Below are 26,168 nucleotides of genomic sequence, written 5' to 3'. Positions count from 1 at the left end.
TCATTGGAAGGACTGATGCTGAAGCGGAAACTCCAATAGTCTGGCCATCTGATGCGAAAAACTGACTCACTGGAAAAGACCCTGATGCTGAGAAAGATTGAAGGCAGGAGGAGAAGGGGACGACAGAGGATGAGATGGTTGGATGGCATAAGTGACTTGATAGACATGAATCTGAGTAAGCTCCAGGAGTTGGTGATGGACAGGGAAGCCTGGCGTGCTGTGGTTCATGGGGTTGCCAAGAGTCGGATGTGACTGAACTGAACTGAAGGTTATTACGATGAGCACCATGTAGTGGCTATAATAGGATTTCTGGAATAGACTCAAAGATAAGCGTTTTGGCCAGTGGAATAAAATGGTCCATCATCCCAGACATGATGATGGGAAAACATTGTTTTTTCGTTGTGTCCCAGGTGGGTAAAGATTATGAATTTGCTTTGGACAACAATATCTAAAAATTTTAATTTATACTGAGCCAGAAGCTTTTCCCTGTTTGACTCACCAACAGACATTTACCAAGGGAATGCTAAGTGTCAGGCACCAAAGTCCTTCAGATCTTTGAAGTTATCAGAGCCTCCCCATGTGAGAAGCCTTTCCTTGGGGGTTAAACATTCCCTCCCCCCTTCCAGTGTCTAGTCCTCCCAGAGGGGACAAAAGTTTCAATTCCTTGATTGATCTGACCCAAACTTCTCAAGGTCCATCCAATAGAGGTTGATCTCTGTTTCTTTCCATAGAGTGGTGCCCAGTATAGGAACTGCAAATCCCTGCCAAGATACTGTATTTCTAGTAATGTAGCTTAAAGTTGTGTTTCTATAAATCAATTATTTCATATTAGTAACTTCCATTAAGCCAACTGTCACCCTAAAACCTAGTACCTTCGCAACAACACTAGATGGTTAAGTCCAAACCCTTCCATTACACAGTCTACCTCTTTAATCCTAATTGTATCCTTCATCCCTGTTAAATCTGGTCTATTACATCAATCCTACAAACGTGTCCAATTCCAAGACCAACACCCAACAAACAAGATCAGTTGCTACCTAAGTACCTTTCAGCATCTGTTACCTGAGTAGCAGGCCCAGTTCCAGCCCATGCCCATCACCCCCACTTGAAAGCCCCGTTCTGTTCTCTCCAAAAATCCTCACCCTTTAAAAAAAAAATGATGGAGGATAAAAAGTATACACTGAATCTACTTTTCCTCCAAAATATGGACAAATCTTACTTCAGTTCTCTCTGTACAACCAGAGCCTTGACACCAACACAGTCTTTTCTTTTTTTCTCATAGGATCTGCTGGGGAAAGAGAGGTGGATTCAGAATTCAGGGGAGGCTGCCCAAGGCAGGCATCATCTTTGGGAAGAGGAACAGGACCCAGAAACATCAGCTAAGGGAAGAGGAGTGGGATTCGGGCAGACTCCTGGGAACAAAGATGAAGATACGGCTGTAAAATAGGATAAAAAAAGGTAAAAAGATCAGGGCCTCTGTTTTCTTATGGTCTAACATATCTCAGGGATAATTTTTATTTTTATTCTCTGGTTTTAACAATTAAATCCATTGTGAGACTCAAAACAGGCTCTCGGCTCACTTCAGAATTATTTTACTTTAATTTTTGAAGGGAATATGGAAACTGTGAAACTGTACTCCATTTTATGGTAGGTATAAGAAAAACCCTAAACAGAGGGAAACTTTGGTAGAAGTAAAGAAGAAAATTTAACTTTTAAGGCTTTGGCAGAGGAAAGAGGAATGTGATTCTAAGAACAGACCTGGTACAAATAAAAAAAGAAAGAAAAATCTAGCGGATTTTCAGTTTTCCAATAGAAACACCACTTAACATACAGAGCAGCCTGTTTCAACAGCTCAACTGGTCCTTGGCTTCACAAGTATTAAAAATTGTGGCCAGGCCCAGGAACCCAACCACTGTGTTCCAGTAACCACAGAGTCTGGATTTTTTTAGGAAAATGCCAATTTTCTCATCTGTTGTCCCCATAAGTCATTAAAAAGTCCTATAAAAACACTTAAATGCCAAAGTCCTTTCCTAGATAGTATGTTGGTTTAGAAAATATGGACACTGTTTCATGATCAATAACTCTATTTCTCTAGTAAAGTATAATTTATATTTCAAACAAGTAATTTACAGAGATACTTTCAAAATAATGCCTATTTCCGGGTTAGGAATTGACAAAGTACAAAGGGAGAACGCTATTTAACTAATTAAAATAATTACAACTAGTAAGTTTTGCTCATTTTATAAATCAGTACAAAATTCTAGACTGTTTTCTCCTTTGAAATGCCTTTCTTTCCCTTTTTTCTTTTTTTGGCAGCACCATGAGGTATGCATAATCTTAGTTCTCCGACCAGGGATCAAACCTCTGTCCCCTACAGTGGAAGCATGGAGTCCTAACCACTGGACCACCAGGGAATTCCCTGAAATGCCTTTCGATTAGAAATATATGGCAGTAATGTCTACTCATCTGAGAATCTGTTTTCCTGAACTAAGTTTCGTAAGAAACTAGTACTGCCTTTATTAGTCTTCCGTCACTGTGTGACATGCTTAGTCCAACAAAACAGAACAATGAAGAAACCAGTCCTCAGTGAAGCTCTCATCAAGCCGTGGCTTCTCTATGACCCTATCTTCCCCCAGGTTATCACAATTCCCTTCATCTAGGACAGTGGTTCTCAATCTGGGACATACTGTGGTCATCTACAGAACTTCCCTAAGTACACCTGTTATGGCTGTGGCTTGGGACCATGAAGGTGTGGGAAGAGAACAGGCTTGGGTGTTTTGACAGCTCTATGCAGATAATTCGAGTGCATATGCTAGGAGAGAACATCATATTCAAATGGGCGAGGATAGAGGCTACAACACTGGTCTCAAGGAATGATGTCTCTCGTCCTTAACGGGATTCACCAAAAGCAGGACCATCACCAGACAAGACCGCATAGTCAAAAGTAACAGAGGAGAAAGAAGTGAAAACACACAGACCATTAGAGGTTAAGAATGACCTCAGGGATATCTGCTTCTGTTTACCACATATCAGTATTTTGTAAGAGGTAAAGTACATTATCTTTTCAAAAAGCATATTCCAGGCTCTAGCTCAGAAGACAGTGGGACCATCCTAAATATAACACTCGTTTTCATACTCAATGCCTGTCACGGATCAAGATGGCTAACAACTCTCTGCAGCTGCGATCTGTCAAGTAGGGGCAAGTGTGCTGCTTTTGTTATTGTTCTAAGAAAAATTCTGAAAAGGTTCTGTTCAAAATCATGACCTCCTTACTTTTAAAATGGGGAATTACTCTATCTACTCTCCTGCCTCCTGAAGAAACATAAAGCCAACTAGAAACACTAGTGTAAGTACTTTTAGTTTGTCATTACTGCTCTTCAGTGACTACAGACAACCAACCGTACTCTACACCCACCCTCACACATCAAGTGGATTGGAGGCTGAGTCAGCAAGTGTAAATCTAAACACAAAAGAGCACAAATCTAAAAAGAAAGAAAAAGAAAATCTTACCTTTGGTTTTTTGTTCTGTGACCTACAAAATAAACAGATACAGGTAAATGAGACTTGCTTTCTAAACCAGCATATAAGATTACTGTAATTCTGATATCTCAAATAATTCAAGCTGTCAGATACATAGGCAGAGCTAAAATTCAGAAAAAGTCAGCTCAGACATCCCTCTAAAGACAATGGCCATATGTCTGGCTGTAACTTACATGACCGTCATTATGAAAGAGTCCAAAAATTAAGACAAAAAGCATTCACTCTTGATAAATAATGCGGTCCCTGCACTGGGGATAATGTTTCCCATTCTGACATCCAGAAAAGGAAATGGATGTAAGGCCCAGGAACAAAATTAACCACAGATACAAAAAGATTTCCCTGTGAGTATGGACCCAGACACCTGACTTCAAATCTAGAAAGCAAAGTTTAAGGGCCCACGCTCAGAGGCATCAGAGATCACAGTAGGAAAGTTGGATTCAAAACCAAGCTCTGCCACCTCCTGTCTGTGTGATCTCAGTTTTCTGTTTATCTGTTGAATGAAGATAATAACAGTTATCTCTCTGCAAAGGACTGCTGTAAAGATTAAGCCAGATAACCTATAGCAATGCTCAATAACTGTTTGCTATTATAATTATCAAAGTTTATAGAAAATTTAATGTGAAATAAGATTGAAATCATAATGTGGCTTCCCAGGTAGAGCAGTGATAACGAACCCGCCTGCCAATGCAGGAGACATAAAAGACGTGGGTTTGATCCCTAGAATGGGAAGAGCCCCTGGAGAAGGAAGTGGTAACCCACTCCAGTTTTCCTGACTGGGAAATCCCAGGGTCAGAGGAGCCTGGCGGGCTACAGTCCATGGGGTTGCAAAGGGTCGGACATGACTGAGTGACTGAGCATACAGACACACATAAATTTGAACAAATACAGACTACTTTGTTGAAAGTATTTCTTTATATAGTAACTAATACATTTCTGGAAGTGATTAGCCTAAAAGGTTGGCCATCCTAAATATAATAATGGGTTTTGAGAGAGTTTGGAAATGATGACTAGGAGCCACATGGAAAACTCTTCTGCTATTAAGAGGGGAAAATAAAGGAGGGCATCTAATTATCCATGCCCTGTAATATTTAAACAAAACCACAAAAGGTCATGAATAAGAAAACATTCCAAAGGAAATGTACCAGAATTCCAACAGGGGTTAAATCACATTATTGAGATCATGGGTTATTTTGACCCCTTGTTCCCAATTGCTAATCTTCAAAAAAAATTTTTTGTATTGGTCCTCCAACTTCCGTAACCAAAATATTCCTATAGAAAAGAAGAGCTCTGATTATTTGTGGCTGGTAATCATACTAAGTTACCGCTCTGGACGTTCATGAAAACATGCTCATCTTCGGAAGGTCTGTCCTGTGGCTAACCAGCCCGCTTCAAAATGGATTCCAGCACACCACTGAATTAAACAATCCATTTGGACGACCTCCTGGAGTATTTCTTACATTCTTCCATTAAAAGACAAGCTAATTCAGCTGTACTGAATTTGTGCTAAGCAGCCTCTTAAAATGAATGTTTCCCAGTACTGTTACACAGCTCAGTTCTACTGTATAATTTTTCTGTAACCCCACCTATCCAAGAATGAACTGATTTGCAACCACATATCAATTCCTTACGGCAATTTATACCACAGTAAATAAATACTTCTTAGAATGCCATCTGGAAGATCAGTTATTACAGGAAGTCAATGTCTTCCCTAGCTGTAAGCAACAAATCCAACTAATGTCAAATGTGTCTTAAAATGTGGGTTCTTTAAAAAGTGTTGTCCCCCAAGATGGTGAAAAGCTGGATGATCAAAGCATGGGTTCTGCTTAACACTAAACAATGATCCTTGAGCAGCATCAGCCTAATGAACGCGAGGCGAATCCTTCTCAGACACCTCCCTCATAACTGGAAATCTAACACCGTTTACTCAGGGATGGTTTTAGAAAGAGCAAACCGCCATAACCACTGAGAACAATGGGAAAGCAGCTCATTTTAATTTCTATGTATAAATTTAATTTCTATGTATAAATAATTTAATTTAGCTAAATAAAAGTCAGTTCTTCATGAACATTGTGTTGCTAGCATTCATTCTTGACCATTTACTTACTAAACAAACATTTTTTTGAGTAATGCTTTTGTCCTGGGCACTGTCCTAGTTACTGGAAATATAAATATGAATAAAACCTCGAGAAACTTACAGCCAGGCTAATGGGGAAGACAGACACGAAGAGATGATTATAAAGCAATGGGGTAGGCCGCGAGCAAGATGTGGAAGCACTAAGAAGAGGCACCACACTCTCTGACTGAACGTGTGTGTGACCCCATTACAGGGCCACTGGCACATTCTCTACAATTCTTTGCATCATAGCACATTTTAAGCCTCTTAGTTGAGATGCTGTCTCTACAATGAGGTTAAAAACCACTAAGACAGTCACATGCTGAGCTTTGTGCTTGCTCCTTAAAAGTGCTAAATCAGAATCTAATTCTGAAATTATACAATGGTTCAGGATGGTAAAACAATATCAAAGACCATGTGTCAAGCTTAGACCCTGTCCCAGTCAATTTAGAACATTTTTGAACAAACGTGACCAAATTTTTATTGTTCTTAATTAACCATGTGAAAATTCATTTACAGTGATACTTCTCTTGGCCATAACTTTTAAACCAGTTCTTAATGCAGACCAAGCACACAGGGTAGACAGTCCAGCTGTACATACGAAATTCTCTGCACAAATAATCCCCATTCACTCTTGAAGGAACTCACACCATCTTTTATTTTAAATCATTTTTCTATTAGGGGGATCCACAACAAAAGTTTACAGATGCACATTATTAGTAATCACTTCTAGCATTGATATTTCAGGTTAAAAGACACTGTTACCTATGTGAAAAACAAAGATGAACTGTCCACAAGGCCCAAAACACTCACTCTATTTGGCATTTTCCTGTTATCAGCCTTTGTTCAAGTTCCCCAGTGGAGAGCTTATAACCATGCAGTCCCACAGACTGCAAAATCCATTTCTTGTACCAATTTAGTGGATGAAATGGGAATGCCCTAAGGAAAGAAAGCCTCACTGAGCTTCACTCTCCCATCACTCCCATAGGACAGTCAGTATGTGTGGCTACAGGGGCAGCGCCTCTGACAACCCAGAGATGGTGGCCCCACAGGTAACAACTTCAGTGACATGGAAGGTGGCTGTGTCCACCAAGTATAAAACAAGCCTCTGGGTTGTCATCTGACATTTTAATTCAGAATCTGTCCCGTCATTTTAGACAGTTTCAACAAGCTCAGATTAGAAGCAGGTATCCTAACAGCATGAAGATGCGATGGTGAGCCCGCCACTATTAATAAAGCCAGAAACACAATTAAAAGCAGACAAAACCTTAAAGAGTAAAGTAGTCTATTACGGCACCAAACAATAATGAATATTCCTTTTAATTAAGCCTTGAAGATAAATTACATTTCACATGTTTAATGCAGCAGGGTCACATGCAATCTAAGCCAGAAAATATTTCCAGTATTGTGTCTTATGCTGGCACTCCTACGTGATTTCAATAATTCAGAGAACAGAATTAAGGGAAATGCTATCTAACGATGCAGGGCAAACTTGCAGTGTCCCTTGAGTTTGAATGCCTTGAGTCTGTTCTAAATCTAGAGTTCCCTCTGAACCCTGTTAACAGTTGCCCCCCTCCCTAAACCTAGCTTCAATAACCTGGCTCCATAGCAGGGACCCTCAAACCTGCCTCACGGTGAGGGTCTGCTTCCCAAGTGTGTCAGACAATGGTAACAAGAACTGGAGGCAGAGCGACTCTGCCAGGCACTTTGCAAAGGCGGCAAAGCACCGCTGCCGAACCAGAGCCCATCAGGTGAAGCTCTTGAAGCTAAAAGAGCAGTGAGGGCGGGCAGTCAGCTCAGACTGTGGCCAGGGCAGAGGGGACAGGGCAGGGAGGTCTAGCCACTCTGTTCCCCACAGCCCTGACAGCTGACATCGGTCGGTCCTATGTCTTTTTTCCTTTTAGCATCTCTTTTTCCCTAAGCAAATGCCTCAAAGCCATGAAATACTATCTCCTTCAGAGCACTAAGCAGGCCCACCAGACCGTCTTTTAATTAAAAATCATATATATTTATTTATTTCTTTGGCTGTGCCAGGTCTTAGCTGCAATACGTGGGATTTTTAGTTGTGGCACGCAAACTCCTGTTTGTGGCATGTGGGACCGAGTTCCCTGACCAGGGATCGAACCCAGGCCTTTGCATTCGAAGCACAGAGTCTTAGCCACTGAACCACCAGGGAAGTTGCGCTCCCCCTCCCCCACCAGATCCTCTTTGAGGGAGGATTCTTTATGGATTTTGAGGGAGATTTTTTTTAATGGAATTATCAAAAAAGCAGACTCATATAAAATGACAATGTAGGTGGACCAGAAGGACAATATCAAGGCAAACTCTAGCAAGCTTTGAAAAATCATTCCATAAACTTGCTTAAGAAAATGGAGATTAATTACGATACAGACAAGGAAACACAACAAGCATTTAACTGTTGGTAACTCTCCTGCTTTTCTTGATATTACTCACTGTTGTTTTCAATAAAATCGGCTGCAGCATTAATTTAACATCTACTTCACGATAACCAGTGCAGGTCTTTAACTTTCTCCCACTTTCAAATCTTAAAGCTCTCAAGGAAACTAATCCCTCAAGTAGCATTATTAAGATGTCAGGCATCCAAGACAAGGCAACTCATTCTAGATTTGCGGCGGATGTAAAGACAGACATAACTGATTAAACCCACCTTCTGAGTGGCTTCTTTTTTCTTTTTATCCTCTTTCTTCCTTTTCTTGTCTTCCATTAACTGTTCTTCCCTTTCGTGCTCCTTCTCTCTGTTAAAGTAATGCCATGCCACAAGGTTAAACACCTATACCCACAGTCTGTTTGTGTAGCAAATTAAATGCTTACAGATGGTGTGCAAGGCGACAAACACTTCATCTCTGACCGAGCAGAGCACAGTACTCCGTTTAAGCTAGCAGGATACCTAAAACCTAGCGTATTTACTTATCCTCCTTATTTTGGTCTGTAACCCCTTTTGCAACATGATATTAAGTTTGGTTTTAAAGAAGTCCAGTAAAGTGAGTTTTTATAATATCTTTCTCAACACACACACATGGTTATTGTATTTCCACTCAGCAAAGAACCTAATTTGAATATATGACAACATTGTGTTGGCTTCTGACAATACTCCTCACAAATAATGCAGAATATATGACTTCAGTTAGAGTATACAGGTATTTATCATAATTTAGGTATTTTCCCATGACATCTTCAGAGCAGTGAATATAAAACCCTATGTTCTAAATTCTGTATTTTTCTTCTACATTATTAACACTGTATGTTTTACATGTTTTCTACTTGTGTTTTTAAGGCTGTATTGAAGGTCCTGTAAATCCATGTATTCCCTATTGGGTGATTTCACAGTTAGGATCACCAGGTTTTGCTCTCCTCAATTAAAAATAAAAATAAGCATTCTAGTTGGAGAAATATGTACAAGAAACTAAGATCATGTAATTTATCCCTCACATTTGAAAAATAACTGCAAAATGCCATACTTACCGTATTACCTAAAATATTCTTACATACAATCTAATATTCTAATATATGTAGAAAGTTGACGACTTCTACTTCTATGTATCAACTGGGAAAAACACATAAACAACCACTGGCGCTTACTTCAAAACTCACAGCTGGAAACCCCAGATGCCAAGCTTATTGAATTTCAGAGCTGGAAAAGAGAGTTAGAAATCAAGCTCCCAGTTCCCAACAACTGACGAGATGCCATCTGCAATACTTGTGGTTTTAGGGGGTCCGACAGCAAATCCATGGTTTCATAGATTATCACTTAGATAAAGGCTAAGTTGAAAGTCAAACAAAGAAAAGCGTTAAATGTCTGCAGACATGGCAAAAACCCCAATGATGGTTCCTGAAGGACTCAAGTTTGGGGACTGAAACTCCCTCAACCTACCCAGAAGGAACCAAGGGCCAGCACTGAGGCACACTCCCATGAACAGGCAGTGACACTTCATTTACAGAAAGTAAGAACTGAACACGCAAACGAAGTGTTTTACCTATACATCACGTTTTCAGTGGCTCTTTCTACATTCACAGATGCTGCCCTGTCTCCTATACTTCTGGGCATAAATACACAAAAGCCTAAAGTGCACAATTCACATTCCAACACAACGCCATGTTGTTGCTGTCCACCTTGTTTAGTTGCTAAGTCGTGTCCAGCTGTTTTGCAGCCCGATGGACTGTAGCCCGCCAGACTCCTCTTGTCCATGGGGTTTCCCAGGCAAGAATACTGGAGTGGGTTGCCATTTCCTGCTCCTGGGGATCTTCCCAACCCAAGGATCGAACCTGCAACTCCTGAATTGCAGGCGGATTCTTTACCACTGAGTCAACCGGGAAGCCGAACATCCATGACAACTTAAAAACTACAATCAAAGAAGAGATTTTATTATAATTTCCTTAGGCTTAAGGCTGCTTTCTTTGGAGCTGGATTATGTGTACATCAGCCTAAGTGTGAAGTTCCTGGTGAAAATCTACTTGCAGTAGTGTACTACTTTAAGAAAATGGATTTATGAAAATTGGCAAGATAGATGCTGACCATCTAAGGGAGGCTGGCTGCAGATCCTGTTATATTTGGCTCTTAGAACCTCTTGCTTCCTCTGGCTGCAAATGGAAGGAGAAGATGGGGTTCCTCGTGACCCAGTTACTGTAACTTGATTTCCATATTTTAAAGTACAACTGACTACAGAAAAAGAGCAACCATAGCCTGAATGAGTATCTGTTTGAATATTCAATGCTCTAAAAAGCATAATGTTGTTAAAGTTTATTTTAAAAAGGCAAGGTAAAACAAAGAAAAGCAGTTAGTCATTAATGAGACACATTCTCAAAAAAACAACTAACCTTTTCAAATATTTTTTCCTATAAACAGGTAATTCAGGGGAAGGGATTGAAACTTATGTTCACTACAAGCAGATTTATTTCCAAAACAAATATTTTTTGAAGCTTTCCAGGAGACAGACTGTGCTTTCACCCTGATCTTTTACTGTGTGTTGGTAGAATCGAGTCTTCTCTTTAAATCTCACTTTCTTAGGAAGAATTCATTTTCCCAAACCAAACCTGACTTCACCTCATCATTCACTTAATAATCAATTAGAAAGTGTGGGGCTCACCTTCTTCTGTTTCAGTTGTGCCGTATGCTGGCTGCACCTTAGAACCATTTGCAGAACTCTGAAATATCTCTATGCTGTGCCAGAGCCCAGCAGGGGTGAAGAGAGCATCCACCCATCTATGGTGGTAGTGATGGGAGATCAGTTACGTGGGGGACTGACCAATAATAACATTAAGGATGACAACAGTCACGTTTCTCAGTATTGAAAAAAGGAGTTACCAAAATGGAAAAAGAAAACTCAAATGAACCCCATGGAGTTGGATCAGTATTAGTTATTGGCATGAACTCATGATTTTTAATACACAGGGCCAGACATAACAAAAAAAAGTAGATGCAATTTTATATTCCTTCATGTATGCAAATACACATACTTATTCCCTAGCTCTATCACTGAGAGGACTTGGGAACAAGCAACATCCAAATATAGTAGCTATGAACATACTTCGAACCCAGATTATGGCTTCTAAATACCATCCTTCACTAAGAGAATCACAGTTGTTTTTTTTTTTTTTTTTGAGAAAGAACTAATTTGGGAGCTTGATGATGAAAAGCACAAAATGAGCTGAAATGCTTGTTTTCCAACAAGCAAGAAAATCTTTGACAAATGAAGGGACATGTCAAATGGTCACAGAAGCCTGAAGAGGGTCTTACAAGCTAAATCTGGGACAATATGACACTCAAAATAAGTAATGATAGCAACAGATTATAAGCCATTGTATAAGATAGGAAAACGTGAGTCCATACAGAAAGAAATCAGTGAATACCTTGAAACACCAAGGAATGTAATATTCACATAATTTTAAAGCACCACATCACGAAACACTTATTAACTACAAAGGAGAAAACAATAATTATACAGAGGAGAAGCCAGGTGGTTAGCACCTTAGTTAAGTAATCCACATGAAGATCATCAATGATGGGACACACTGAAATTCTGAGTAACCTGTCAGGAGACTCTGAGAACACAGCAATAATCCTACGATATGCATAGCCTGAATATCATCATAAAGAAACATCAAAACAGTCCCAAATTGGGAGACATTTTAGAATATCATGGGTTTAAAATCTTCAAAAATTTCTAGGTCACGAACACCAAGGGAAGATGGGGGAACTGTTCCAAATGGAAGGGGACTAAAGGGATACAACCACCAAAAGCAAAGTGTGATCCTTCTGTTACAAAGGTCACACTGAGGTAGGGGCCAGAGTAAATGGTAGTAAACCACTCCCAGAGGCAACATTCCAGATCAATCACATAGGAATCTATGGGTTGTTTTCCAAAGCCCCCACCCCAAGTGGTTCTAACATGTAGTTGGAATTGAAAATGACTACTCTCAATTCTCGTGTTAAGCTTACCATTAGCCAGATGCAAGTGTAAACACCGTAATCTAGAATAAATCAAGAATGGTAAAAAGCCAAAACTACTCTTAAAATGTCTAAGGTATACCTGTGGCGGATTCATTTTGATATTTGGCAAAACTAATACAATTATGTAAAGTTTAAAAATAAAATAAAATTACAGAAAAAAAAAATGTCTAAGGTGAAGAAAATACGAGTGTTTTCTTTCTCCTTTTCTTTTTTTTTTTAAATAAACAACGACTGGTTTCAAGAAGTATGTGCAAGGGACTTGTTTTTGAGAAAGGCCGTATTTGAATAAAAGGGGAGACTCTCAATACTCATCAGAGCTGAAGCAGAGCAAGACTTCTGTCTGCAAGTTCAGGACATTAAAGAGTGACAATGCTGGCATTCCTAGAAACTGGCTGTTTCACACATCCAAAACCTCCAAGACCACGTGGGGAGGTCCAGAGCTGGATATCTAGATGCCAATTCCTAGAGCTGACATCGAAGGCCAGTCACAGTGCAGGTCCTATTTCTACACTACCCTCACCTACTGTGCACACCTGATGCAAAAACCGTCCTCCTTTTTGGTGCTCAGTCACACCTTACTGTGTTGTCAAGTCCTGGCTCAGTAGCTGTCTGCTTCAGTGAAGCCTTCCCTGACAACTTCAACCCATAAGAAACTCACCCTCCTCTGTACATCTCACCATCTCTACACATGGTTAGAAAAGGCCTTTCTGATAAGGGGGCCGAAGCATGGAGACCCACTGAGGTGAGGGAGATGTGGCTGTCTGCGCCAGCGGATTCCAGGCAGAGGGACAGCAGCAGAAAGGAATGACACTGGTGTGTTTGGCAAGGAGGCTGGAGTCGAGCGAATAAGGGAGAAGGCGGTGGATGAGATCAGAGGGGTAGCCGGGCCCTGCTGAACGTCACCGCACTTCTCAAATTCAAGGGGACACATCTGGGAACTGAATAAGGGATCAAACTGGGACTGGTGTACACACACAAACCGATACTTCCTCCACCTCTAATTCTGTCATGAAAAGCCCATTTTCCCCCTCCCGCTTTCAGAGCTGCTGCTCCTGTCTTCACAGGAGCTGGCCCGCCCCGCTCAGGGCAGAACGGGAAGCTGAGTAGGCCTGCGTTTGCTACAGTGAAGTCCACTGCTGCCCTTCCTCCTCTTACCACCCAGCACAAATCCTAGGACACACGAGGTCCTCCACTGGATGTTACCAACTGCATGATGATAGAGCGAGAGACACTTTTCTATCTTTTCAATGGGACATGGTTCGAAAGAAAAAGCCTCAATTAAATTTAACTAGTTAAATCACTCAGCAGACAGACACTGAGTTACTAGTATGTGCCAGGCACTGATCTAGGCATTAGGGATGTAACAGTGGCCTTGGGGGCTGATGGTCTAGACAGAGACAGACAGACAAATGTACACACACAACATCACCAAGAAAATAAAGCTGAGAAAGGAGCTAGAGCGCGACCAAGAGGGAAGGGGCAGGGAAGATGACAGGGTACTTTACACAAGATGTGCATTCATGGAAGGCCTCTCTGAGGCTGTGAGAGATTGGAATGAAGGAAATTACCTGGGAGAAGAGTGACCGACCAGGCAGAGAGAACAGTAAGTTCAAAGATCCTGGGATGGGAGGGTGCTCGGTATGAATTTGGGCTTTTATTTTTTGGGGGGAGGGATATTCTTCCTCCCTCCTCCCACTGCCCCCTCCCCCACAGCAAAAACTCACACACAGGCGTCAGAGTTTTCTGTGCTTATTTTCTAACAGTCCTCACTCACACCAAAAAAACTAGGCGTTCTATTTCTTAAGAGCTTCCCCCATTCTGTTCCTTTCCTCTTTCCTTCTTCCTATTTCAGTGCCTACTTGCCAAGCTCTGTGCTGGAGGCCAACAACTCCACACGCAGTGCTGCTTGCCTTCCTGGCGCTCTCCGTTCAGATTTTATTGCGGCTGCGCCTGGTCTTACTTGTGGCATGTGGGATCCAGTTCCCTGACCAGGGATGGAACCCAGGCCTCCCACATTGGGAGTGTGAAGTCTTGGCCACTGGCCCACCAAGAAGTGCCCCTCAGCTTAAATTTCTGAACAGCTGTATCTCGCCTCACAACTCCGCCCTCCGTCTTTACCAGTATTTTGCTGTTCTTTACCAGTATTTTGCTGTTGTTGCTGTTGTTCAGTCGCTAAGACATATCTGACTCTTTACGACCTCACAGACTGCAGTACGCCAGGTTTCTCTGTTGTTTGCTATCTCCCCGAGTTTGTTCAAACTCATGTCCATTGAGTCGGTGATTTCCAGGACACTGGGGTGCCTTTGGTGTTTTGAAAGTACCAGAACCTTGGACAGGTGAATTCACGGCTTGTGATAAGCCAGGTTAAGATATCAACCTCTTTCCAAAAACTGGAATCACAGCCAATGGTTCCTGAATTAATGTGCTCAAGCCCACTGAGCCTCAAGTATCAAGCAGAGGCAGGGCTGACAACTTCATACTTTGAAAGCAGCAGTCACCAATATACTGACCCAAGAGAAAAGAGTATCTGCCAGGTATGAATAACCGGCTACAGTACCGTCAACATCTGACGACTTTCTGGTCGGTACGTATCGCAGCACCTCTGGTTCCAGATCATAACCATATATAATATAATCAAGGCCGCCGCTGCCTCCAAGTCGCTTCAGTCGTGTCCAACTCTGTGCGACCCCATAGATGGCAGCCCACCAGGCTCCCCCGTCACTGGGATTCTCCAGGCAAGAATACTGGAGTGGGTTGCCATTTCCTTCTCCAATGCGTGAAAGTGAAAAGTGAGAGTGAAGTCGCTCTGTCTTGTCCGACTCTTAGCGACCCCACGGACTGCAGCCTACCAGGCTCCTCCGTCCATGGGATTTTCCAGGCAAGAGTACTGGAGTGGGGTGCCATTCCCTTCTCCAATAATTAAGGCAGGCAGATCCAAATGGATACAACAGATCCACCCAACAGATGAAATGTGCCAGAAGCAAACCAACACTGTAAAAGAACAAGCTATCAACGACGTCGATGAATCACCAGGGATTATGGTAAGTGACAAAAGCCAATCCCAAAGGTTACATACTGTATGAATCTATTTATAGAACACTCTGAAATGACAAGCAGTTGTCAGGGGTTGCTAGGGGCTGAGGCAGGGTGATTATAAAAAAAGGGTGACACCAGTGGTCCTAAAGGTGATGAGACTTCTGCCTGTTGATGACAGTGGTGGTAGATAAGGGAAGCTACATGTAATACAACTATAAAACTAAACACATACACACACACAAATAAGCACAAGTAAAAGTGGGGAAATTAAACAAGATCAGTGAGTTGTATCAATCAGTCTCTTGGCTGTGATACTATACTATAGTTCCACCAGAAGAAACCACTGGCACAAACTGGGTAAAAGGTGCCTGGAATCTCAATATGTTATTTCTTACAACCACATGTGAATCTACAATTATCTCAATAACAATTTTAATGGGGGAAAAAAAAAGAGCCTCAAATACTGATTCATCTTTTAGTTATCTTCTTAAAGCGTTTAAGGACTTCTATTTCAAACAAATATTTTAACAGCTCTTTATGAAAGTCACAGAACAGTCAAAAAGAACTTTAGAAATCACTGTGGTCCTGACGTTCAAAAAATGTATTCCCCCAAATAGGCTAAAATCTACACTTCTCCCCAATATGTCCAAACTAACTGTTACAGTTTTATCAGTCGAGGTTCCTTTGTCTTCCATACATTAGGTATGTGGTAAATATGACACCACAGGGTGTTTAAAATGTTCCTCTACCACGTGATCCACAGCATCATCCTTTTACTGAGGATGTTAGTACTGTACCAGTAAGAAAAGCTATTATTTCACTTTGCGGTGGAGGAGTACGTCAACTAAGCCAACATCAACTCCAAGCCCCTTCTGGCCTATTTCCCAGAACTCTTTTTAACTAGAGATTGAAATGTGACTTATGTTCTGCCAATAAGTTGCACGTGTGCGTGACTTTACTAGGGAACTGACAGGGTGCAGGGCACCCCTCTTCTCAGGGAGCAGACATGATGTGGTCCTGGAGCCGAAACCTCTAACAGCGGTTTCCTGAATGTACAGGAAGAGGAAAAAGTTCCCGTGGGGCCCCCAGTGGTGTGATTCCCAAGGATCTATGAGACAGCATCACACTTAATAAACCGTTGGCAGCAGTCAAAGTTCCACTGTCTGACACTAAGAACTGTGTCCAACACAGATTTACATAAGCTTACTAAAGCACAGCTAATATACGTGACTTGTACAGACAGTTACTTCCTTAAAAGACAAATGGTAATCCTGGCAATTTATAAAATGTAAGAAAATAACTAGACACAAAACCATTAACAGTCATAACCAATTAAGGATTAATGATACCACACACATATTTGGAGTGAGGACAATTAACAAAAGGAGTGCAATGACAAGAGTTAAGCAAAGTGCTCGAAGTATCCATTTAGAGTGTTTTTAATTAAAAATGCACACAGAAAGAGAGCATGCTGGAATAAACCCATTTCGGCAGAGGAAATTACATAGTAGGGTACTCCAAAGATCTGTGTTGGATTTGTTCTTAACGTTTTTTCATTTGCTGGATCTGACTGAGGGAATTTAATGGGATGCTAATGTAATTTGCACATGATATTAAATTAGTAGTCAAGGCCAAACAACACTGAAGCATCAAAATCATTTTAACATTGAGTGGCTCATGGGAAGAAAATAGTAACATTAAACTAAGCAAAATAAAGGTAAATACATTTTTTATTAATTTAGAGGGATGCAGAAATTTCTCCTGCCCTGAGTTGCATCATGTAATACGTGACAGGCAATTCTTTTGTACGGCGGCTTGAGAGTTTCTCTGGCTGCAAGGAGATCAAACCAGTCAATCCTGAAGGAAATCAACCTTGAATATTCATAGGAAGGACTGATACTGAAGCTCCAATACTTTGGCCACCTGATGCGAAGAGCTGACTCTTTGGAAAAGACCCTCGTGCTGGGGAAGACTGAAGGCAAAAGGAGAAGTGGGAGACAGAGGATGGAACGTGAGCAAACTTCTGGAGATAGTGAAGGACGCGGGGGCCTGTCATGCTGCAGTCCGTGGGGTCGCAAAGAGTTGGACAAGATTTTGCGACGGTACAATAACAACAAAATTAACACTGCTCCTTCTACATATGAGTTACCTTCCTACGTGTGGTTGTGTAAAGCGATGCTTCTCAATCTTTAATGGGAATCTTGTTAAAATGCAGACTCTTATTTAGTAGGTTTGATGGGGACCTACAATTCTCCTTTTCTAACAAGCTGCTGGTCCCTGGACCTTACTTTGAATAGTACAGAAACAATGCACTTGGCTGTTCTTTCTAGGAAAATATGAAATTGTACTGATTTCTTCAAGGATAAATATTAACCTCATTAACATCAAGCTTATGCCCCGTTATTCCTATCTGTGTTTCAGTGCCAAATGACAGTGTAATCTTTATAAAGATATATTAAAAGTCAATTAGACAACTTGTGTAATATCAAATACGCATGAAATTTAATTGAAACGACATAAGGAATAGCTAGGACCACATCTGTGCAGGCAAACAAACCATGATGACAGCAAATGTAGGTATCAATAGTCAAAGGGGGCCATCAGCTGTAGGGGAATGCAGATTTCAAGTATGTCAAGCACAAAAAGAATCTGCATTTCAGAATCAGTGAAATACGGCAACAATACTTCTGTGAACATAACCTCTGACTCCAAGTGCCTCACAAATCTCTCCACATCCCACAACTAAGGTACACGCAAGGAATAGGTTTATTTGGAATTACTCAAATCAGAAAAAGGAAGAAAAAACATTTACAAGAACTTGTTTTCACTTTCAAAAATTCCACGTGGCAAAAGTTATAACGAGTGATAGGGGAGGTTTTCCCTTGCAAAACCCTTCAGGGTTAGAATGGTGACTGAGAAACAGCTCATTTGAAATGACTCTTCTTATACTTTATATACTCTTGCCTCGCAGCCCAGCAGTCTCTAACAGAGATCTAACAAAGATCTTTATTCAGTCCTAGTGCAGCTGTGTAGGAAGTTCCTTATATTGCTTTGGGAATTATCTCCTTATAGCTTCCGCCCACCGGTCCTAAGCTTTCCTTTCCAGACTGCACAGAAGTCTTCTAAATCCATATTTGTAGCCACCCATCATGTATCCCAGAGGCTTCCTCACAGTCTTCAAACAGTTCACCTGTGACCTGGTTTTCTAGCCCCTCACCACCATCCCCTAGGCATATTCACTGTGTAGACGAGCATCCAATTGCTGGGTAAGGCAGGACCAAACAGAGCAGGCCTGCCACTTCCTCATACAGATAATACCCCACTGTCAGTCCGGTCGCAGAGCCCATCTGCCTTCCCCAGCAATCACATCTTTCTGAGTTACAGCCACTTCTCACCCCTATTTTTCACAGTGTTGCTAAGTTACTGCTCCATGATTGAGTACAGGGTCTTACATGTATCTCTCCCAATGCCTTCTGTGCCTGACTGTCAGCCTAGCATTGCCACCCCCTACAGCTGGCAGGGGAAGCCTGGCACAACATTTCCCAGAATCCCATTCTCTGTCTGTTTTAAGTTAGATACGGCCAATGAGAAGCTCCTGCTCTAGTATAGACAGAAGTCAGTATTCTCTGAAAATAGCTGGAAGCAGACACACAGGCAGCGGCAGACAGGACTTTCCACTTTCACAGCAGCTTCCAGATGAACTGGAGCCATACTGGAGCTGCAGACGACCGCTGAGACCATGCTTCCCTAGGAACCTGGCATTCTAATTTCATCAACAACAATGGTCTCTTGCATTCTACTCCCGCCCACCCCCGACTCTCTAATGGTTGTGTGAGCTTTTAATTCCCTATAGAAAAGCCTTTTCTTTTTGGAAAATACAATCGATTCTACCCCCAAAAGTTACCAGAATTAATAAATGACTTTAGCAAGGTTACAGGATATAGGATCAATACATAAAACCAATTCTATTTCTGTATACTAACAACAATCAAAAACTGAAATTTTTAGAAATCCTACTTATAGTAGCATTGAAACCTACGAAGTATTTAGAGGTAAACCTGATGATAAAGTCCTATCCTTGTACACTGAAAACTGTAAAATGCTGATAAGAGAAAAATTTTAAAACCTAAATAAGTGGAGAGATACACTGTGTTCACAGACTGGAAGACAGCACTGTTTATACGTCAGTTCTCCCAAAATTGATTTACAGATTTGACATAATCCCTATCAAAATCTCGGCACGACTTTTAAGTAGAAACTGACAAGCTCTTTTAAAAATTCCTAAGGACCCAGAATAGGCAACAAGTTTCAAAAAGAACAGCTGGAGGGCTCACAGCACCTGACACGCAGACTTATTATAAAGATATAGTAATCAAGGCAGTGCAGTATTGCCATCGACAAAGACAAAAAGTTCAGTAGGATGAATCAGATTCCAGAGGTAGATCAATACAGAAATGGACAACTGATTTTCAAAAAGGTACAAAGGTAATTCAGCAGAGAAAGAATAGTCTGTTCTCTACAAACGGTGGGGAAGCAGCTGAACAGCCATATGTTTAAAAAAAAAAACCCTCAACCCAGACCTTACACTACATACAAAAATCAACTCAAATGGACCACAGACCTGAACATAAAACTAAAAGAAAATAAGGAAAAGAAAATCTTTGTGAACTTGGGTTAGGAAGATTATTTCTTAGCCCTAACGACAAAAGGATGATCCACAAAAGAAAACAAAAACAAAAACAAAAAAACACAATACATTTGATTCTTCAGAATTAAGAACCTCTACTGTCCAAAAGATGCCGTTAAGAGAAAAAGAGCAGCAGACTGGGAGAAAATATTCGCAAATCACCTATCTGATAAAGAATGCATCTCCAGATAGATAAAGAACCCTGGAAATCTAATAATATATTTTAAAAACCCTATTTTTCAAATGGGCAAACTTTGTAGCAGCTTGATTTTAAGAGCTGAAAACTGTAAACGACTCAATTGTGCATCAGTTGGTAAATGGATCAACAAATTGTGGTAGGGCATACAATCAAACAGTTCTCAGCAATAAGGGAACGGTAACACAAAGCATGGATAAAACTCAAAGTAATTATGTTGAATGAAAGAAGCCAGAAGAGAACTGTATGGTCCATTTGTATAATATTCTAGAAAACACAAACTAATCTGTAAGGGCAGAAAGCAGATCAGCAGTTACCTGGGGGCTGGGAAGGGACAGGGCAGGGCCAAAAGGAAGACGGACAAGTGGGCACTAAGAGACTGTGGGGACTTCCCTGGTGGTCCAGTGGCTAAGACGCTACACTCGCAATGCAGGGGGCCAGGTTCAATCTCTAGATAGGGAACCAGATCCCATGCCACAACTAAGAGTTCACATGCCACAACTAAGCCCCAGCTCAGCCAACACAGACATACACACATACACAGATGGAGACTTTGGGAGATAACGGATATACTTTTCATTGTAAGCATACACAGTTCAAAACTGCATGTATTCTGAACACTTCAAATCTAAGCACTTCAATTCTAATTTAGTATTTCAGTTACACCTCAAAAAGGGGCTGAAAATAAAAATGAAAAAGAAACTCTTTCCTCCATGGAATACCTGGAATGGCCTCTATTTTCCTGGCAGAACCCTGACTGTGCACTGGTACCTGTGAGCTCTAACAGTTGAAATTTCATCCAGGTTGGACAGTCTAAGATGCCAAATCTTTAAATCGGAGCTTCTGCATTGATAACATTCCTGTGAGTGTAAAGTACCATTTTTAAATGCAATGAAGCCTCCTGTAAAAGAAATCTTAATAAGGTAAATGTCTGAACTTTTAAACCATTACATTTCACTGCTTTAACTCTCTGCTGCTGCTGCTAAGTCACTTCAGTCGTGTCTGACTCTGTGCGACCCCAGAGATGGCAGCCCACCAGGCTCCCCCTTCCCTGGGATTCTCCAGGCAAGAACACTGGAGTGGGTTGCCATTTCCTCCTCCAATGCATGAAACTGAAAAGTGAAAGTGAAGTCACTCAGTCATGTCCGACTCTTAGCGACCCCATGGACTGCAGCCCACCAGGCTCCTCTGTCCATGGGATTTTCCAGGCAAGAGCTTTAACTCTCTAGATTGCTATAAACTGCCAGCCTGTTTACTGGGATTTTCTCCTGATGTTTCCATTCAGCTGGTAACACCTATACTGTTGTTGTTGTTTAGTTGCTAAGCCGAGTCTGACTCTTTTCAACCCCACGGACTGTAGCACGCCAGGCTCCTCTGTCCATGGGATTTCCCAGGCAAAAATACTGGAGTGGGTAGCTATTTCCTTCTCCGGGGAATCTACCCAACTCAGGGACTGAACCCACATGTCCTGCACTGGCAGGCAGATTCACTACAACTGAGCCACTAGGGAAGCCTCATACCTTTATGATGTGTTTATAGTGCAACTCTGAATCAAATCTTCTAATTTTTCAACTATTCTTTTGGTTTTGCTTGCCTCAAACTAAGGTTCTTCAAGCTCAAAAGATCCCTGAGGTTTTCAAGACCTAAGATCTGGTGAATAAATCTTTGTTAACACCATCTTACATTTTACTCCTGAAAGTACTTGCTAAGGCTCCAAAAGACAGCCTGAAACTAGGAGTAGTTTACAAATACTCAATAGACTAAGAAGCAACATCCTGAGGAGGGCTTTTAATATGTATATCCTGGAACCACTAAAGACTATGTTTAAACCCTAAGGGCCAAACACACAAAGCCAGAGAAGCACTCTACCCTTAGTATTCAACAGTAGAGAAAGCGAAAAGAAACAAGCTATAGGAGTCCAAGCCAGGGTTCTGGAAGCCACAACAGAATAGCAAAGTATGGTTTCTCAGCAGAAAAGAAAACAGCTTATCAATGAGAACCCAAAGTGTGAGGCACATGTCATTTAGAGAGCAATCAACAACTAAGACCAGTAGACAGTGGGGCTGCTTTCACGAAACACTTAGAAGCTTTTGTTTTTATACTGTTTTCCCACCCTTCTTTGCCTGCTTCCATGTATGGGCCAACACAATTATACATCAAGAGACGTAATAACAACAACTGACCTTAGAAATCCAATAGACTGTTTGCAACTCAATCACAGTAAGTTAAAAACCCCTTTAGAAGGCAATTTTAAAGCAATAAAAGCACGACAAACAACTCTTAAGATTATGTACTCTCCACGTTCATCCAGGAGGACTTGGTGGCTAGGACATCAAAATGCTTCAAGTGCACATGTCTACCCCAGCAGGGCCTGGTCTCTGCAGATGCTCACTCAGCAGGCTTGGGCTGAGTTCAGACTCCTGTGAGTGCACTCCCAGGGGCCGGGGTTGGGGGGGGTGGTGGGGTGTCTGGAAGGTTGGAGAGATTCTTGGTGGTCTGTTGCCTCCCTACACAGGAGAAGGGAGTGTGGGTCATTATCCTCACTCAGGCTCTGGAGTCTCCTCTTTCATTGACCAAGCCACTTTCTCAGGGCTGCCCGGGCACACATAAGAAACAGGGCTAAATAGTGGGCATGAAAACCTTTAAAAGCATGACTCAGATCTAAAGGGGAGAAAAGAATGGAATTCAAACAACGAATCATGGTTCTCCTCTGACCAAGGTGGGAAGGGTCTTGTCATATCACAGGCCACCAGGGAAAGTGACTTTTGCACGTCTTTCTAGATCTGTGCCTTAAGAGAAAGCCAAGCATTTTACTCAGAAATTAAGAGGAGGAGACTTGGGGCCTTACCTCAGAGATCACATAGGACCTTACTGCCAACAGTGAGTGAGACAGGCAGGGTGCAGCTTCCTGGTTATAGGCACCACTACCACTGTACTAAGTCTATGCCTGTTATTCTAATTCTGGAAATCCTCTGAGAAAGGGTGCTATTTGTGACACTTATCTTGGTATTGAAAAATGAGCAGAGAAGGAAATCAACTCTGAATTCAGGATCCACAGGTTGACAGTCGCACCCTACTTCTCAATGCTTTTAATTTGTGCTCTATTTTCAGAATAGTAAAAATGCAAAGTCCTGTTTTTGTATGCCAGTTGTCGTTTAAATTTAGCAAGTTGAATGATAAAAATTGAATTACCTTGAGGGAAATGTACATTTCTAAAAGATAAGCATGTTTGATGTTAATAAGTAACCAGCTACAGAGTATGGATAACTCCTGAACTTACATGACCCAGTTGTTCATCTAAAATTATACACAGGTGGGAAGATGACTCAAAATTTAAAATGCCATTTATACACAGCCTTTTGGTAACAACTAAGCCAACATGTAACTGTGTTTGATGCTTCAAGACCACATACAGGATGCCTAATTCTAGATTATATTTTATGGCTCTATATACACAATTTTGTACCTAATTTCTACTTAGGTCATCTGAGGAAAATTTTTAGAGAGTAATCTACCATTGTAACCTTTAATAACATTATTCAAATCTAGGGAATTGCAAATGTATGCTTTTAACAATCTCAGTAATAGCCAAGTGTAAATATCATGGTTTTCTGAAAGAACACTTAAGTTTCTCTTAAACAAGAGATCAAGGTCTTTTTTTCCCCTGGTAGTTAAGAATCTTGCTTCCTGTATAAAATCTGTATAATCTCTGAGTCTAGAGATTCGCAACAAACGCCTGCAGTGTTTCTCTATTTTTGTGTGTGTGTTTCAGGACTCAGTTTCCAACATCTTCAAAGTTTTTTTGATTCCATCTCCCACAACCCCCATATCCAAGTACAATCAATTACAACAAACAGAGCCCTCTACCAAGGTCAGGCAAAGAGAAAACACAAGCTTTGAAGTCTGACAGTTTTAAGACCAAATTACCTGCATCTCCAGCCTCAGTTTCTACTCATGGCAGGAACTTGGGCAAATTATCTGGCTTCTAGGTTTCAGTTTTTGCATCTATAAAATGCGGATTATGCTGGTTGTCATGAAGAGTGGCTGTGCTGACTGGAGACAGTGAATCAAAGCATCTTACAATAGCCAGTCCATGGGCTGCAGCTTCTGCTTCTCTTCTGGCAGCAGTTCCCTCAGCCTTCTCCTCCCTATCAAGCATCTATGATGCATAAACCCTAGAGGAAGGGCTTGGGTAAGACACAAGGAGGTATGAGACACAACATTTCTGAGACATACTGAAGAGCCACCATGACTCTACTCAATTAGACCCATACCGCACACCTCACGTGAAAATAAACTCTAGATGAAGGGAAAAGTTCAATATAAAGGAAAGAAGGAAGTGCATATTCTTCACTAAAGCACTGAAGAAGCTGGCTGATTTCTCTTTTCATAATTACAGAGTAAACAAAGACTTTCTAATTTCTAACTATGATACAAACTCAGATCTCATAAACAAATGATTGCTGTATCTATATAAAATACAGATATTTATAAACTTTAAAACCATTATTATGATAAAACCCACCAGGAACACAACCAGTGTTTGCTGGGAAAAATATATTAGCAATTCACATCACAAAGAGTTGGGTTCCGTGATACATAAAGAGCTCCCACAAATCAGTAAGGAAAAGGTCAACAATCCAATAGAAAAGGAGGTGAAGGAAATGAACTCATTGTTCATAGTTCACATCTAAAACATCTGAGAAGATAATCTACTGCATTCCCTGTAAGAGAATAGCATTATTTAAACTGTCCTGGAATACCACTTCTCACTTACCAAACTGTCAAGGACAAAATTTGTAAAACTACAATGCTGTCAAAGGTGCCAGGGGAAAGGCATTCATATATGTTGCTGGTGAGAATATAAACTAGTAAAATCTCTATAGAGGACAATTTAAACGTTTTCTACCAAAGTTAAAGTGTACACAGTCTTGGACTTAGCTATCTCACTTTTAGGAACATTATCGCAGGAAAATAATTATACACGTGGGAGATGACAGACCTAAAGAACATGACCGCATCATGTTTATAATGGCAGAAGACTGGAAACAGTCCATCAAGTAGGAAGCTGCTTATAGAAATTATAGCTTATCCACACAAGGAAATACTATGTAATTATGAAAGGAAGCTCTTTACGTACTAATGAAAATAGATCTTCAAGATATATTGTTAAATTTAAAAGCAAGATGCAAACAAGTGTACTTTAATTATCAGGTACATAAGAAAAAGAGGGCTTATGTGTAGCTCTTTATATATGAATAGAGACTCCTTGGAAGAAAACATTTAAAAAAACCAGTAATACTATTGCATTGAAAAGGAAAAGCTGGGTGGTGGTTAGACAACTGTGTACTTTTTTCAACCAAATAAATTCAGTTTTAAAGAAGATACTTGCAAATGATATATCTGATAAGGGGTTAATATCCAAAGTATACAAAGAACTCATATAACTCAACATCAAAAAAAAAAACCAAAAACTTAAAAAAATGGGCAGAGGACCTGATTAGACATTTTCCCAAAGACATATAGATGGCCAATAGGCACCTGAAAAGATGGTCAACATCAGTAGTCACCAGGGAAATGAAAATCAAAAGTACAATGACACGTATCAGCCCATATTTATCAGAATGGCTATTATCAAAAGAACAAGTAAATGTTGGTAAGGAAGTGGAGAAAATGAAACCCTGGAACACTGTTGGTGGGAATGTAAACTGATGTAGTAACTATGGAAAACAGTATGGAAGTTTTTCGAAAAATTAGAAATAGTTACCATACAATCCAGCAATTCAACTTCTGGGTATTTTTCTGAAGAAAACAAAAACACTAATTGGAAAAGATACATGTACCTCTATGTTCACTGCAGCACTGTTTACAACAGCCAAGATATGGAAGCCACCTAAGTGTCCACTGACAGATAAATGGATAAAGAAGATTCCGTATGTGTATATATGTATGTGTGTATCTATCTATATATAGGAATATTACTTGACCATAAAAAAGAAAGAAACCTCCATATTATGCTAAGTCAAAGAAATGAGAGAAAGACAAATATCGTACAATTTCACTTACATGTGAAATCTAAAAAAAAAAAAACAAAAAAAAAAAACCACCAAAAAACAAAAACAGAACA

At 40.7% G+C, this 26,168-nt stretch overlaps 1 protein-coding gene across 2 annotated transcripts in view; it reads right to left on the bottom strand.

The window, feature by feature from the left end:
* TNRC6B (trinucleotide repeat containing 6B) overlaps positions 1–26,168 on the bottom strand; it is a 186,631-nt gene that overhangs the window by 60,460 nt on the left and 100,003 nt on the right. For both annotated transcript variants that reach the window (XM_010833743.1, XM_010833742.1), the window contains exons 4-5: positions 8,322–8,409; positions 3,511–3,532 (exon numbers count right to left, since the gene is read on the bottom strand). In XM_010833743.1, coding sequence (XP_010832045.1) covers positions 3,511–3,532; positions 8,322–8,409 — 110 coding nt within the window. The remainder of the gene's footprint in view (positions 1–3,510; positions 3,533–8,321; positions 8,410–26,168) is intronic.

This window comes from Bison bison, unplaced genomic scaffold (assembly GCF_000754665.1).
Source record: "Bison bison bison isolate TAMUID 2011002044 unplaced genomic scaffold, Bison_UMD1.0 scf7180017863885, whole genome shotgun sequence".
NCBI lineage: Eukaryota > Metazoa > Chordata > Mammalia > Artiodactyla > Bovidae > Bison > Bison bison.
Note: the sequence above shows the minus strand (reverse complement) of the source record. Positions and strands in the feature narration are given on the sequence as shown.